Source organism: Lindgomyces ingoldianus, assembly GCF_010093535.1.
Source record: "Lindgomyces ingoldianus strain ATCC 200398 unplaced genomic scaffold BDR25scaffold_13, whole genome shotgun sequence".
NCBI lineage: Eukaryota > Fungi > Ascomycota > Dothideomycetes > Pleosporales > Lindgomycetaceae > Lindgomyces > Lindgomyces ingoldianus.
This window is the reverse complement of record NW_022985174.1, coordinates 400,500-415,836: the sequence shown is the minus strand read 5'-3', so window position 1 is coordinate 415,836 and position 15,337 is coordinate 400,500. Positions and strand designations below refer to the sequence as shown.

The following is a 15,337-nucleotide window of genomic DNA, read 5'->3' as shown; positions in this document are numbered from 1 at the left end:
TTTTCCTTAGTGTCATTATTTTCCAGCCTTGTTTTCCTGACTCTTCATCGCCGTCCTCGTCGCCGTGTTATGCTTTCTTTATCATGATCCCACTCGACCGGACGTCGGAGATTGAGCGCCAGCCTCTCGGATCCCGACAAGGCAAATCACACCACCACACTCCTCTTCCGCAGTACTCTCAAACTCTCCGGCTTTTATGTCATCGACTTATACCTCACGTTGGACAGATAGGCTTCTCCACTCTACTAGTTGTCTAGCTCATAGGCCCGTCAAAATTATGTCCAGCAATAGGCTCTGTCGGAACAATAGCCGAGCGAGATAGAATCACAGATCTGGTCGATCACTGCGATTTTCGATATCCGACCAGCTCTTGCCAGTCGATGTGATTCACGAGCGCCTCCCAAAAGCCATCAATTCGGGTTATAGCGAATCCTATCACTCGGTCAAGAGAAAAGTCAAAATTCGGCGAGCTTTACATTCAAAGCGAAAACAAGGCCGAAGACAATCAATGTCAAGTGCTTTTCTTGCGATGTCGGAACAGGAATTATGCAGGGCAGAGATTTCAAGGCGGTGCAAGTACAAGGCCACGCCCTGTGCTTTTGGGCAGAAATTTTTTCCATCGCGAATTTTACAGGTAACGTTTCATCTCGTGTCTCCCTCGCACCATGTCAAAACTGTTGAGGGATGTAAATGAACTACAAGTAAATCTGGGAAATACAAGAGGAAGATCTGCGATACCCGCGCACCGCGAAATCTGTTTACATGACAGGGAAGCAACGTCACAGGGCCTACCTCCCTACCACCAGTCTAGATAACTTACCGGTTCCGACAGCGTAACTCTTCCGCGATATCACGCGAGACGAGCCCCATAGTGGTACCTAAGTCAAACATCGATTCAACAGCAATAGGCGAAGAAAGGTTTACCTTTCGCATCACAAAAATTTCTCGCCACAAGCGCCTCTCGCAGACACAAAGCTAGATAACTTGCGCAGTCCGAGAAGAACCGAGAGAGCAGTTCCTCCGTAAATATCAGGAGAGAAGATCAGACTCCCATCAATTATCGGACCTGCCCGGTTTGTCCCCATCTGATAACCGGCAGCCTTCCGGGAACGAAATGCTTCCGAGAGATATCATGAGAGAAATGTCCCGGATGCATGGCTGGTTCCTACATAGTCAATTTCAGAGCTCAGTAACAAGAACCTCCTACGCCGGTAGTCAAGTACCGGCCGAGCAGATATTCCGCAACCTCACGAGAGAAACCCCACGCTCCCAGGAAGTATATTCCCTGTGCTGATATTATTCCCACGATTCATCAATTTGAGAACTATCTAGTAGTTATTTGGTAGTGCCACGCCCAGTCCAGCATCATCCCATCATCGGGGTCCCTTCGCCCGACGAGAAATCCCGGAGGAGCTTCGGTCAAACTACAACGATCGCACCATAATCGTTCCATCCTAAACCCCAGTGAAGGAGTGAGAGGATACACGACCAACGTGGACTGTGGAGCCTTGATCAGCGAACCTTGAACGGCTCCAACGGTTCCAGATCGCCCTTCTACCGAAGTCAGATAGCTAATAGAAACAGCAAGAGTCAGGCCAGGACCACTACCATAATACTCCTTTTCCAACCCCACTCCTGAAAAGGACAGGACAGGACCAGCAAACGTGCTATCCTAGCCACCAGGGTAGACCGAAGAACTCCAAGAGATGCCGGTAGAGAGCGTGGAAGGGTTTCGAGAAACAAAAAGGTATCCAGCACACAATCGTTCTAGAGGGCAGTCGCAACTGGTCCGCAATTGGTATGGTATCGGAAATTGAAAATTCCCTACCTCCTCCCTCAAATCTCACCGTCTTTTCATCTCCCTCTCCTGAATCATCCCATATCATCTCACGTTGTCTCAACCTTCGTTGCCGGCGCAGACGCGCTCTGCTTCTTCATCCTCTGCTTCTCAGCCCACTCTCTACTCGCAATACGGCCACGCTCAGCTGCTTCAGCCCGAGCCCTCTTCGCCGCCTCTTCCTTCTCTCGCCGTTCGTTTTCGCGCCGTTCTTTCTCTAATTTATCTCGGTTGAAGATCTCACGTGCCTTGAGGCGTTGGGCTACTGCATCGGCTGCAGTAACAGTGGATTTCGTCACAGGGCCCGGGTTGACAATGGTACTATTTCGATTAGAGCTCGGTGAGCTGGATGTTGATGTTGTAAAGGTTAGTCGAGAAGAAGTGATTGTCGTACTCAGTCGTTTGCCCGAGTTGATGGAGTTAGTGCGCTTTAGAGGAATAGAAGCACCATCCATCTTGCTCTCCTTTTCTGATGCAGTAGGTTTGCCATTCATTAAGTTTTCTCGTGCTTTGCTTGCCGCCGTCTGTCGAACTGGGGCAGGGACATTCTTCCGAGCAGGGGCTGGACGGGCTTTAAATGCAGCTTTCTTCACGGCTTCATCCTCTTCTCGCTTCAGACGCTCTTCCTTCTGTGCCTTCAATTTGGCAGCCACAGCCTCGCCAGGTAGATGAAATGTTGACTTTGTAGGTGGTTTCACCGACTTGGGAGGTGGTGGAGGGACTGGGAATGACATGCTGATTGGACGGCGTTTCGAAGCAAGGTAATCAACTACCTCTCCAGACCCCTTCCTCACCTTCACATCGGCATTCTTGGGTGGTGCGACACGAGTGCTGGCTGAGCGGGAGATAGAGGGCCGTGATGTCGCACCCTTGGACACATTGGAGGTGGTAGGTTTCAGTGACTTTGGCGCGGTCGGGGTTTTGGAAACCTTGGCCGCGCACATGTTTGGAGTCGGGACTGCATCGAATCGCGCTTTCCGTGGAGACTTTTCATCGGCCTCGTGATCGAAGACTGGAATTGCTTTACCGACTTGCTCAATGGCTTCCTCGAGCGCATCGATAGCTTCGATAGATTCCTCAAGCCGCATGGGAACCTTGGCGGGAGACTTGGATGGACTGCGACTGGGACTGCGGCTCGTAACAGGTGTTGCTTCTCCTTCGCATGGCTTTTCGGATGTGAGAGTTTTGGGTTCTGGTTCTGCTATGACTTCGACGGCTGGTACAGCCACTCCGGATTCCGGCTTGACCCGGGCCTGCTCGATCCTGACCGCTTCTACCTTCTGGACGTCTGGCACGGTTTCTTCCTCAGGCCCTGCACTCGGAGCGTTGGCAATTTCTCCCTCAGCAGCAGGAAGATGCAGTTGAGGCGATGGCAAGGGCACACGCTGTGACTTAGACAATTCCTCTACTCTAGCCAATTGACGACGGGTCATGCGGACTGCGCGTGAAGGGGGAGATGCGGGACGTTGATCATTCATTGGCACTTGGACGACAATATCTGCACCCCATAATTAGCTGGCACGTGTCATTCATGCGCATGCCGGGACACGCACCGTCCGCGGGCGCTTTCGCCAGCTCATCAACGGCTGCGTCGCTCGCTGGGCTCCCCGCAGCTCTCCTCTCGTCTTCAAGGACTTCGACCTCCCTCTCGTCGCCTGGCGGACTTGCTTGGGCCTTCCTGGCCTTATTCCCTTTGGCAGCCTTTTTCGCGACCTTTGACTTTGCCTTCTTTGGGGCCATATTTTTGAGGTTCGGATGTCCTTGGGAGAGTTCGGCGACGGCGTTGGCGGAAACTTCGCCCAATGGGATGCGGTCAGTGGACGGGGTTGGGGGTAGGAGGTTTGACGCGTCGGCTGTCTCGTTGTCGTGAGTGCGGGTGGCTTCGGCGCGCAACGCAGCACGTGTTAGGCGCATTGTGACAATAAAGACTACAGCAAGTGTAGCGTTGTGAGCGAGGTGCTAGGTGTAGTGAATACTGTTGGGGAATACATGAAGCAATGGGTAGGGTGTGTATAAAGGCGTGGTGTTGATGTTTATTTCTGTTGCCAAGACCGCTGAAACAGGGCTCCCTGACAACAGCCGGGCGGCACTTGGACCTCACCGTGAAACAGTCACGTGAAACAGTCACGTGGAGCGCACTCCTCGGACGGAAATGGTCCACGGATGACCTCCACAGTTCGCCGCGACTCGCAAGGACCCCACACGGCAGATGCGAAAATCCCCCTGATAACATAGCAAGCGCAAGGAAGTTTACCCATGTTCGATAGTGAGCAGTTAGAAACTTCTATACTCACAATCAACAATCCAATCTGCTTCCAATTTCTCGTCCTTGACGCGTGCTGACTCCTGACACTAACAACACATTACGTGCACGCAATCCCAACCATCGGATTCTTCCAAGGCTTGGTCCCGTCAACAGCCGTCGCTGTCCTCATTCCACCTGCAAATCTCGCCCTCTTCGACGGCCCTCCTCCGACACCGGCAAGCTGGCTGCCCCGCGCCGACTCCTAGCTTCCATCATAACCCGCCGCTACCCCTCCTCCTTCACCCTGGCTCCCTCACGCGCTTCGTCCCGACTCAACCTCTTCTCGCGCCACTTCGACAGCAAGCCGTTTCTTGAATTGAACACGCCCTTCTCAACCGAGAGGAGTGCGCCGCTTGAAGACGACCAGGGGAATCTGGCCAAACCGAAAGCACCCAACATAGCGCCAGCAGAGGCCATCAAGGAACAGACCCCAAAAAAACTAGAGAGTAGAGAGAAGAAACCCCAGCCCGTCATGTCCAGTCAAGCGCCCCACCCTGCGCTGCTCATTCCGGGTCCAATTGAGTTTGATGATGCCGTTCTGCAGTCGATGAGCCATTTCAGTGAATCCCACGTCGGCCAACCCTTCGTCAACACCTTCGGCGAGGTCCTCTCAATGCTACGCAAGCTCTTCCAGACCTCGGATCCTGCTTCACAGCCCTTCGTCCTCTCTGGCTCCGGCACACTAGGTTGGGATCAGGTTGCAGCGAACCTGGTGGAGCCCGGTGACGAGGCGCTTGTCCTCCACACTGGTTATTTTGCCGACTCCTTCGCCGACTGCTTGGAAACATATGGCGTCAAGGCAACACAACTAAAAGCACCAATTGGCGAGCGACCACAGCTCCATGAGATCGAGGCAGCTCTGAGTGAGAAGGCGTACAAGATTCTCACCGTCACACACGTCGACACCTCAACCGGAGTGTTGAGCGAGATCAAGACGCTGTCAGAAACAGTCCGCAGAGTCAGCCCGGACACTCTGATTATCGTCGACGGCGTGTGCAGTGTTGGCTGTGAGGAGATCAGATTCGACGACTGGGGTCTCGATGTCGTTCTCACAGCCAGTCAGAAGGCAATCGGCTGTCCCGCCGGTTTGAGCATTCTCATGGTGTCGGGCCGTGCCATTGAGACATTCAAGGCAAGGAAAGCAAGGCCGACGTCGTATTTCGGGTCGTGGAAGAATTGGCTACCAAGTATCCTTTTCCCTGCCGGATCTACAAGCCCCGATTACTCACTAACGTCATCCCAGTCATGCAAAATTACGAAGCAAAAAAGGCATCCTACTTCGCAACGCCCTCCCCCCAGCTAATCCATGCACTTCACACCTCTCTCACGCAAATCCTCTCCCGACCACTCGCCCAGCGATTTGAAGACCACAAAGCCGCATCCCAGAAAATCAAGAAGGCCGTCACATCTCTCGGCCTAAAGCAGCTTGCCTCGAAGCCCGAGAATCAAGCCAACGGCATGACCGCCATTTATCTTCCTGACGGTATCACCCCGCCGGATGTCCTGCCTAGCCTGATGAAAAAAGGCGTCATCTTTGCGGGCGGTTTGCATAAGGAGATTGCGGCAAAGTATATCCGCTTTGGACACATGGGTGTTAGTGTCACGGATTCGAAGAGACCCGATATTAATAAGGCAATCGAATCCTTAAAGGATAGTCTTGTGGAGGTGGGGTATAAGGCAGACTAAGATTGAAGAGGTCAGAGAAGGGCCAACCCTTGTATACTACTGTTTCTTCTAATCACATTAGTGCTAGGAGAACGTAATTATGAGTTGGGCAAGCAAATGGATAGAATACCCAAGAATTAATAGAAATGTGAATGGAGCTAATGTTTCAGTCCCCGCGTTAAAAATTCCCAGCTCTATTGCCTCTCATGAGAATGCTAATTGTTTTTTCAACCCACAAGCGAACAGAGGAGCTTTCTGCTGCACAGGATTATAATCATTGGCTGAGGTTCAAAGTCTCAGAACATATCAGAACATCTCACAGTCCCTCCATCCAAATCTAACGACTTGCATTCAGAAATTGAATGCCAAGATTTCTATTCAAAGACGGCCAAATCAGCTAAGCAAAGACAGTTTCTCAAATGCCTTCACGAGAGGCGCCTCCCTCTTCCGATTCACTTCCTCCAAGCTCGCAAAAAGGGTCGCTTCGCCACCCATGGGCCTCAAGACCTGATCCCCGACCACCACGCCCCCTGCCCTATCACCCGGATCTTGACCCGCTGCCTCCACCCCACTGTTCGCAGGATACATCTCCTTCACTGCATCCTCGCACCTTTCAATCACATCCCTAGTCGCATTCTCCACAGCCTCAGCCCTCTCCCTCATTCCCCTCTTCACCAAACCTTCGATCAACCTTCTTACCTCGTCATTCATCCCATTGATTCTCTCAATCAACCGCTCAATCGAATTCATAAGATATTCTTCTTCATAAACCGTCCCCTTTTTCCCTCGCGCACGCTTCCGCTCTTCCCGCATCTTCTTCTTACTCGTTTTCCGCGTAGTAGTAGTGTTTACCGTTCCAGTGCGGTTTGTATAGCGTGTCATGAATGTGCCACCAGAGGTGGTATCAGTTGGGGCCAGGGAGATGTTGTCTGGAATATTCGCCTCCTGGTCCATAGTTCCTTCAAAATAGGCGAGCGGGTCCGAGGCCTTCTTCTCGCGCAAATCGCGGAGACGTGGGACTTGAGCCTTGAGTTGCTCTTTCATGTCGGCGAGGAACTCATTCATGCTACCGCTTGCTTCGATAAGGCCCGGGTCGACGACTGAAGATATGAGAGATGGCTCGCGGTGCAGCGTGACTATGCGCATAGCTTCGGCGAACCAGCAGCCACGACAGAGGAGCTTTGCTGCGGTGGACAAGTCGGAGAGGTAGTCGAGTGCAATTGCTGAGGCTGAAGCGTAGTCTTTTGATTCCGTGAGGGAATCTAGGAGGGTGGTTGCTAGGGATGTGAGGTCAGAATCACTGAAGCCAGACAGGCTTGCGCAGGTTAGCGTTTCACGCCAGGCGGATGTCCCGAAGGACAGGTATGAATTGTAGGCGTGGGAATAGTCATCTAGGTATTCATATGCAATTGCCGCTTCTTTATGTCGATGTGAAGTGCTCAGATAGTCGGCATAGATACTCATGATATCCTTGAGACGTGCTGTGTCGTATTGAAACATCTTCAACGCTTCGGGATAAAGAGCATGCTTCACGACATATTCCTGTAGTTCGCCGAAAACATCAAGATCTTTAAGATATCGAAGTGCTTTGGTCTTGCGTCCAAGTTGGTCGTCAATCTTAAATTTCCGACGAAGAGGCGCCAGGTCGTGGAGCGATTGGAGGTGTGGGAGGTATTCCCGAGGGTCCTTTTGGGATTGCTGAGCTATTAGAAGGGCGAGCTCGAGATTATAGATTCCAAGGGCTGCGTCGTATAGTTGGTTGACATCTGCAAGGAAGCAGATGTGCTCAGCTGCCTTCTCGGTGAGAGGGCTTTGGGCTGCTGTGGGATAGTGAGAAATTTATTTCACCAAGGTGGGAGAAGCTAAATCGTTTTTACCTTGCAATTTACCGATCATTTCCAATCCAGACTCTAGGTCCGCTGGCACTTTAACTACGTGAGCCGTGACGATGTTTTGGAGGTGATCCTCTCGGTATTGCGGCTGCTCGAGCACAGCCAGGAAGGCATCACAGATTCGATTGACTTTGGTCTCACTTGGAAATTTTAGGCCATTGGCCTTGATACTTGGGTCTTTGGTTTTAAGGGTTTCTTTGTACATTGTTTCCGAGACGTCCTCGTTCCTAGTTTTGTTATATGCACCGTCGATATGAGTGAAGGGAATTGCCTACCGTAGCTGTGAAAGCAACAAATCAATATGTTCAGTCCTCGCAATCTGTTCAACAATACTCTCGATATTAGCCAGAAAGCGTTTCGGGTCGTGATCGTGTAGAATATTCATATCCACACGCTGGTTGCGGCATGCTAGAAATGCTTCTGCATATCGCTCTCCTTCGATACCTCGTCGGATAGCGGCAAGAACAAGCGCACGAGGGTAGATGGTCTCAAGATTCCCCCGTGGCATCTGCAGTATAACTGAGTATGTTGTTGGCATAGCGGCAATGAGACGAGCACCTCGTTCAATGCTACGACATCTCTCGTCCTTCTGTGGCTCATCCAAGGGAACTTCGAGTTCTAGGAATCATGTCAGCTAAATCCTGAAGAAATATTGGAGAACACATACCATCTACACTTGTCATGTGGACAAATTTGAGGAGATGTTGAGCGGTTGAGAATATTAAATGGGCAGGCGTAACCAAATAGGATGTACAATTTCGAACGAGGATCCGTTTGTTCGCGTAAAGTACACCACTTTTAGTTAACCCGAAAGCGATAGGCTAGGCTTGTGAGTTTCAACTTATTGCCAGAGCATGTTTGGTTCATACCTTTCCATCTTGAACAATAACCATTGGTTCTGGAGGACACGAAGAGAACTTGTTGATCAAAGTCGTTCGAGGACCCGAATCGCTCGATATCTCATCGTGTTGGACTTGGTACAGAGATCCATCTTCGAATTGAGCATACAAGCCTTTGTAGTCCACACTGGGTAGGAGGGAAGATATATGCCTAGTCCGTGCTATATGGCCAAGCGGCACAAAGTCTTTCTCTGTGATCCTCCACAGACAGCTATATTCTGTATCCCAATCATCAGTTAGAATAAATATGTCCTCGTCCCCGATAAATGCAACATGGCGAGGACAATGACCATTGAAAGCCCCACTTCGCCACATCAACTCGGGAGCGGGGACTGGCCTCCGTCGCATGTTAAGAGCATAAACAGAAATATCCCGATCTGAAAGAACTGCGAGCCTGGTACTAGACAGCGAAATGGCCACGTCGACTGCTTTATGGTCAAGAGCAAGTTGGTGTAGGGATAGTGGAGGAGGTATGTTGGCAATTCGTAATGGTGTTAACTTTAGTGATACTATGGATGATCATTAATGTGAACTGAACGACGAAGCCCCGATAACTTACAACCATCGATAGAGGCGACAAGTCCAAAGTCGTTTGGGGGAGTTGCAGGCCCGGTAACAATAGTAAAGAGGTATTCCAGAACTTGGAGTGATCCTAGTGAATCTTGTTATCAACTCCGCTCCGCAGGCGTGGATACGAGTAATGCTTACCAGGTGTGAATAGTGCCAGTGACAAAGCTTTCTCTGAATGCCAGTTGCATAAGACATTCGGAGCACCAGGCTCAGGAAATACCAGCTCCTGTTTTAGATAGTAGTGGTAATTGCTCATCGTCCACAATTGGACCTTGGCCGGGTAGCACACTGCAATGACATTGGAATCGCTACTCCATCTCAGGGTCAACGACGTGGTGAGATCCTGCATCACTTCCGGGCTAAGTCGTAAATCGAATTGTCCGTGCCGGAGGCCGTTCCGCTCAAAGAAGATGACCTCAGTACGATCACTCAGACGGCGGATGCTCGCAATTAGATTGCCCGATGGTCGCCAGCTCAGGGCGCCTTCAAGGCCATCTACGGGTTCACTAACGCCATCGAGCTGTCCTTCTCTTGAATACACACGGATCATCCTTCGACGCCCTCCTTCGACGCCGTTAACGGCAAAATAGGCACCATCGCCCCGCCAAGAGATCGTCACGAACCCATCATCAAAGGGACTCAGAACTCCTTCATCGACACGCTCTGGGACAGTAGGGTCTTGCAAAGCCTTTGCTCTCTTGCCCTTGAACTGAGTCTCCTTTTTCCCCCAGCCCACAGATACGTGACTAGAAACTTTAGTATCTTCCGGAGTAAGAGTGACGTTTGCTACATTTTCAATGTCCCGAGTCATGAGAAGTAGCGTCTCGGCGTCGGTGGTGATGGCCAGAAGCTCTTCGTCTGGCGACCAGGCTGCGGCGGATACTCCAGCGTCTATAGATCCAACAATCTCGACTGAGTCCTCATCCGGAAGCGGGTGCTCTCTGACCAGAATAATGTCTCCTCCAGCCAAGACGAGGCATGATGTTGATGAGTCCGAGAAATGATGAAGACTTTGTATAGAATCGTATGGGAGGGAAGGTAAAGGGCATGGAGCATCCCACGAAGCAATGTCCTCTAGTTGATCTTCGGCGCTGTCTCGCCCGTAGTGTAGACGTTTGAGTTCGATGACGGCACGTGATTTGGAAGGCCCAAAAGCACAGATGACTGAATTCGAGGCAACATCCCAGGCTGTCGCAGCGAGTGGCAGCGGGTTGTCGCCGGAAAATCGCAAAAGCGACCTTCCAACGATTCGCAGGTTGCGCATATCTGTGTCCTAGATGCTACATTCGAATGGTTTCTTGTGGTGGGTTGCAAAGATTTGTGAATGTTCAGTGGCTGAAATTTTGTTGGTCGCTGAAAACCGAGCTTTTCCCGATCGGGACATACTCTATCATCATTCGATCACTTGCATTCAACGTCCGCACCCTGTAACTGAGGAAACACTGCTAATGAATTTGATGCTGAAGCTGTGTGTAGTACAATTGTTCTTGGGAATCTCGGCCTATTCTACACTCCCCGTTTCCCACTCATAACGTTGCCCAAAACTCATCACTCCATATCCTCAGCTATCGAATTTAGGGCTTGTTCTTCCTGGTCTGCCAGACTGTTGGTGGTACTGCAGTTAGCTCCTATATCACTAGTGAGAGGTGGATAGACTGAGCCTTACCGGCAAGAAGGAAGGGAAGGGAAAATCCAGTAGCTGTCCAGTTAGCTAGCGCTCCACATGCAAGGCATCTCGAGGCATACCGCAGAACGCCCAGTATCTAAAAGCAAACCATTTGGTCAGAGGGTTGAACGGCAAGTTGCTTCGCGGTCCCTCCGGGTAGTGGTAGGGGCTGGAGAGCTGGGCTCGGGTGGACTGGAAGCCGCGACGGGCAATAATGGCTGGATTCGCGGCTGCGCGGAAAGCTGCGCGGGAGAGCATCTGTAGGCGTCAGCTGGGACGCCAATTGGTAAATGTGCGGCGTACTTTGATAGTGTTTGGCGGAGTGGAGAAGATTGGGAGGTTGCGGGCTGGGGGACGCTTCTTAGGTTGAACGAGCGGAAGGACGGAGTTGCGTGACACAAAGCCGAAGCCACGGCGGTGCTTATGTAAACGTTCGGCTCGGCTCGGCGCGACAATTCCCCGCGCCGATGCCAAGGTCCATGGAATCTTTTTGACCTCTTGACGGCAGGTGTCTCCGACCTTTGTCACCTCACTACGCTGTTTCCTGCGCGTCGAGTGCTTAAAGGCTTTGCGCCGTGGTATCTGTCTTCATACTAACCGTTGGGCAGGCTTGGACACCGCGCCCACGACGCCTCCGCCATGGACGAGCTGTTCGCCGTCTTCGAGGGCAGCCCGACATCGAAGGAGCCACGGGCCCCAAAGAAGAGCAAGAAACGTCAAGCAAATGGCGACGTGAAGTCACCTGCCGAGGACTTGCACATGGCCGAGGTCGATGCCGCGCCCGTTCCCGCACCACACGAGACCTTAGAGAAGAACAACACGCAACAAGCTTCAAAACGCCAGAAACGCGACCTTGAGCCTGGACCCGTGCTTACGGATGCCTTCGAGACTGAGCAGTCGCGCGAAGTCGCTGCCTCGGCTGGCTTGCAGGCACAGCAAGACGGCCAGGCAGTCGTGCTCTCCCACCAAGTCCGCCATCAGGTCGCCCTCCCGCCCGACTACGACTACATCCCCATCTCCGAGCACAAAGCGCCAGAAGAGCCCGCAAAGACTTGGCCCTTCACCCTCGATCCCTTCCAGCAAGTCTCAGTCGCATCGATCCAGCGGAATGAGAGCGTTCTAGTATCAGCCCATACCAGCGCTGGAAAAACCGTAGTTGCCGAGTACGCCATCGCGCAGTGCCTGAAGAACAACCAGCGCGTCATATACACCTCGCCAATCAAGGCGCTGAGCAACCAGAAGTATCGAGAGTTCCTGGCCGAGTTTGGCGATGTTGGACTTATGACAGGTGATGTGACAATCAATCCAACGGCCACATGTCTGGTCATGACTACAGAGGTATAATCGTTGCAATGGGACAATAGAAGATTATTTTATACTTACGAAGCCTAGATTCTGCGTTCGATGCTTTACAGAGGCTCTGAGATCATGCGTGAGGTGGCCTGGGTCATCTTCGACGAGGTCCACTATCTGAGGGACAAATGTATGCACCTGCGCCACTCTGATTCCGCACATTAAAACTGACAGCTTCCAGCTCGCGGAGTGGTATGGGAAGAGACCATTATTCTCTTGCCAGACAAAGTCCGCTATGTGTTCCTCTCGGCCACTATTCCAAACGCGATGCAATTCGCCGAGTGGATCACTAAGACGCACATCCAGCCGTGCCATGTTGTCTATACCGACTTCCGGCCGACCCCGCTTCAGCATTACTTCTTCCCTGCGGGCGCTGACGGAATCCATTTAGTAGTCGACGAAAAAGGGGTCTTTCGTGAAGAGAACTTCCAGAAAGCCATGACATCCATTGCTGAGAAGCATGGAACCGACGCGGCCGACTTCATGGCGAAGAGGAAGGGCAAAGGTAAAGACAAGAAGACCAACAAAGGAGGCAACAAGGGGCAATCTGATATTTACAAGATTGTCAAGATGATCATGATGAAGAACTACAATCCAGTTATTGTCTTTAGCTTCAGCAAGCGTGACTGCGAGAATTATGCCCTCTCCATGAGCACCCTCGCATTCAACGACGAATCCGAGAGGAAAATGGTGTCAAAGGTATTCAACAGTGCCATTGAGATGTTGTCAGAGGAAGACCGTGAGCTCCCCCAGATCCAGCACATTCTCCCTCTCCTTCGACGAGGCATTGGCGTTCATCACTCTGGGCTTCTTCCTATCTTGAAGGAAACAATCGAGATCTTGTTCCAGGAAGGGCTCATCAAAGTCCTGTTTGCGACCGAAACTTTCTCTATCGGTCTCAATATGCCCGCAAAAACCGTTGTCTTCACGAGCGTTCGCAAGTTTGATGGTGTCTCACAGCGGTGGGTGACGCCTTCGGAGTTCATTCAGATGTCTGGTCGAGCTGGTCGCCGAGGCCTGGATGAGCGAGGTATAGTCATCATGATGATTGACGAGCAAATGGAACCGGCCGTGGCCAAGGATATTGTCCGTGGAGAGCAGGACAAACTGAACTCTGCGTTTCATCTTGGCTATAACATGGTCCTAAATCTCATGAGGGTTGAAGGCATCTCTCCAGAATTCATGCTGGAGCGATGTTTCTTCCAGTTCCAGAATACAGCAAGCGTCTCTGGATTGGAAAGACGTAAGTCAACCGGGAGTCGTTGCAAGTCCCGTCCATACTGATGCATCCTTGTAGAACTGCAGGAGCTTGAGAACAAAAGGGCGAACATGAACATCACAGACGAGCCCACCATCAAAGACTACTATCAACTGCGACAGCAACTAGACACGCACACTAAAGATATGCGCGATGTGATAACGCACCCAAACTATTGCCTGCAGTTCATGCAGTCGGGCCGCTTGGTGAAGATCAAGTATATGGATCATGACTTCGGATGGGGTGCTGTGGTGAACTTCACTTCCCGCAAAGCAGGCAAAGGTGAAGTGCTCACCCCGCAACAATCTTACGCTGTCGACGTACTGTTATCCGTCGCGAACGACACCAAGTTTGCCCCACAGTCTAGCGGTGGTCTCCCTCCTGGTGTGCGTCCCCCTGCTCCCGGCGAAAAGGGCAAGATGGAAATCGTACCCGTTATTCTTTCCTGCATTGACTCCATTGGCCACCTACGTGTATTCATGCCTCCTGAGCTCAAGTCAGTGGAGCAGAGGAACAACGTTCGAAAGGCACTAGAGGAGGTGATGAAGAGGTTCCCAGACGGCATCGCGATCCTTGATCCCATTGAAAACATGGGCATCACGGATGAGTCCTTCAAGCGTCTCCTCAGGGTAAGTTATGGCAATCAGCAACTTGTAAGGTTGGGGTATTGACTTCCACAGAAAATCGAAGTCCTTGAGTCTCGTCTCCTCGCGAATCCTTTGCACAACTCGCCAAGACTGCCAGAGCTATACGGTCAGTATGCGAACAAGATGGCGGTCTCGGAGAAGATCAAAGACGTGAAGAAGGAGATTACAAATGCTCTCTCTGTGCTGCAGCTGGATGAGCTCAAGAACCGGAAGCGCGTCCTGCGCCGCCTAGGCTTCATTGATGATGCCGACGTCGTTCAAATCAAGGCCAGGGTCGCATGCGAGATCAGCACTGGCGATGAGTTAGTGCTCAGCGAGCTTCTCTTCAACCGTTTCTTCAATGAGCTCACACCCGAGCAATGTGCTGCATGTCTGAGCTGTTTCATCTTCGAGGAGAAGAGCAAGGAAACTCCAACACTAAAGGAAGAGCTTGCGAAACCATTTCGAGAAATCCAAGCTCAAGCAAGGATCATTGCCAAGGTATCCCAGGAGAGCAAGCTAACAGTCAACGAGGAAGACTACCTGAACACTTTCAAGAATCAGCTCATGGAAGTCGTCTTTGCGTGGTCAAAAGGTGCTTCCTTCGCACAGATATGGTAGGCCATCGCAGCTTGGCTAACGTAATGTCATTTCTTTGCTAACTTGTTTCATAGCAAAATGACGGATGTATATGAAGGTAGTCTTATTCGTTTGTTCAGACGATTGGAGGAGCTCCTGCGGCAGATAGCACAAGCAGCCAAAGTCATGGGCAGTGAGGAGCTGGAGCAAAAGTTCACGACGGCTCTGGACATGGTCAGGAGGGACTTGGTTGCAGCTCAGAGTCTGTACTTGTGATGGAGCCTTGGTTTTGCAACGAGCGTGTATATTAAGGGAGTCCGGCGTCGGTATGGGCACATTCTAGGGCATCTTCACGGGGCATCAGGTCGATACCTTTCTTCCCTTCATGCAGCTCGTAATGAGCGGGCTTTTATGCATGCATGAAGCAATGCCAGCAGTAAGCGAGCACTGGCGCTGCCGTTTCTAAAAAAGGAACGGCAGTCGGCGACCAATTTTGGATAAGAGTCTGCGAACACTGATGATGGCGGGCAAATACAGTATGAGCTAGTTGTGCAGCTGTCTTTGAAGTGTCATGACCGTCTGGCTGTGATTGGACCACGGGTGAAAGCCTCGTCGGTTCGCCGAAGGCAAGTAAACTTAAGGCTGAAGAAGGTCTGTGCAGGTGCGCTAACAAGACGAACTCTCGGC

At 51.5% G+C, this 15,337-nt stretch overlaps 5 protein-coding genes across 5 annotated transcripts; 2 read left to right on the top strand and 3 right to left on the bottom strand.

Moving 5' to 3' along the window:
• Positions 1-1,887: 1,887 nt before the first annotated feature.
• BDR25DRAFT_313564 (uncharacterized protein) lies at positions 1,888-3,751 on the bottom strand (the record flags this gene model as incomplete). Its single annotated transcript, XM_033691388.1, has 2 exons — positions 1,888-3,335; positions 3,391-3,751. 2 exons carry the CDS (start codon positions 3,749-3,751, stop codon positions 1,888-1,890), a joined length of 1,809 nt encoding a protein of 602 aa, XP_033548473.1.
• Positions 3,752-4,093: 342 nt separating this feature from the next.
• On the top strand, positions 4,094-5,979 carry BDR25DRAFT_342344 (PLP-dependent transferase; the record flags this gene model as incomplete). The annotated part of the gene is made up of 3 exons (XM_033693714.1): positions 4,094-4,110; positions 4,239-5,329; positions 5,386-5,979. 3 exons carry the CDS (start codon positions 4,094-4,096, stop codon positions 5,826-5,828), a joined length of 1,551 nt encoding a protein of 516 aa, XP_033548472.1. The 3' UTR covers positions 5,829-5,979.
• Positions 5,980-6,345: 366 nt separating this feature from the next.
• On the bottom strand, positions 6,346-10,432 carry BDR25DRAFT_393235 (elongator complex protein 1; the record flags this gene model as incomplete). Its single annotated transcript, XM_033698247.1, has 8 exons — positions 6,346-6,364; positions 6,394-7,627; positions 7,685-7,926; positions 7,975-8,317; positions 8,367-8,520; positions 8,569-9,107; positions 9,158-9,250; positions 9,307-10,432. The coding sequence occupies 8 exons, from the start codon at positions 10,430-10,432 to the stop codon at positions 6,346-6,348; spliced, it is 3,750 nt and encodes a 1,249-aa protein (XP_033548471.1).
• A 169-nt stretch (positions 10,433-10,601) lies between these two features.
• BDR25DRAFT_260122 (uncharacterized protein) lies at positions 10,602-11,214 on the bottom strand. Its single transcript, XM_033686630.1, has 4 exons — positions 11,138-11,214; positions 10,915-11,092; positions 10,835-10,867; positions 10,602-10,771 (listed from the first exon to the last, which is right to left on the bottom strand). The coding sequence occupies exons 2-4, from the start codon at positions 11,090-11,092 to the stop codon at positions 10,743-10,745; spliced, it is 240 nt and encodes a 79-aa protein (XP_033548470.1). The 5' UTR covers positions 11,138-11,214; the 3' UTR covers positions 10,602-10,742.
• Positions 11,215-11,348: 134 nt separating this feature from the next.
• BDR25DRAFT_260120 (antiviral helicase) lies at positions 11,349-15,191 on the top strand. The gene is made up of 6 exons (XM_033686629.1): positions 11,349-12,172; positions 12,227-12,317; positions 12,369-13,430; positions 13,485-14,074; positions 14,126-14,688; positions 14,746-15,191. The coding sequence occupies exons 1-6, from the start codon at positions 11,474-11,476 to the stop codon at positions 14,924-14,926; spliced, it is 3,186 nt and encodes a 1,061-aa protein (XP_033548469.1). The 5' UTR covers positions 11,349-11,473; the 3' UTR covers positions 14,927-15,191.
• The last annotated feature ends 146 nt before the right edge of the window (positions 15,192-15,337 follow it).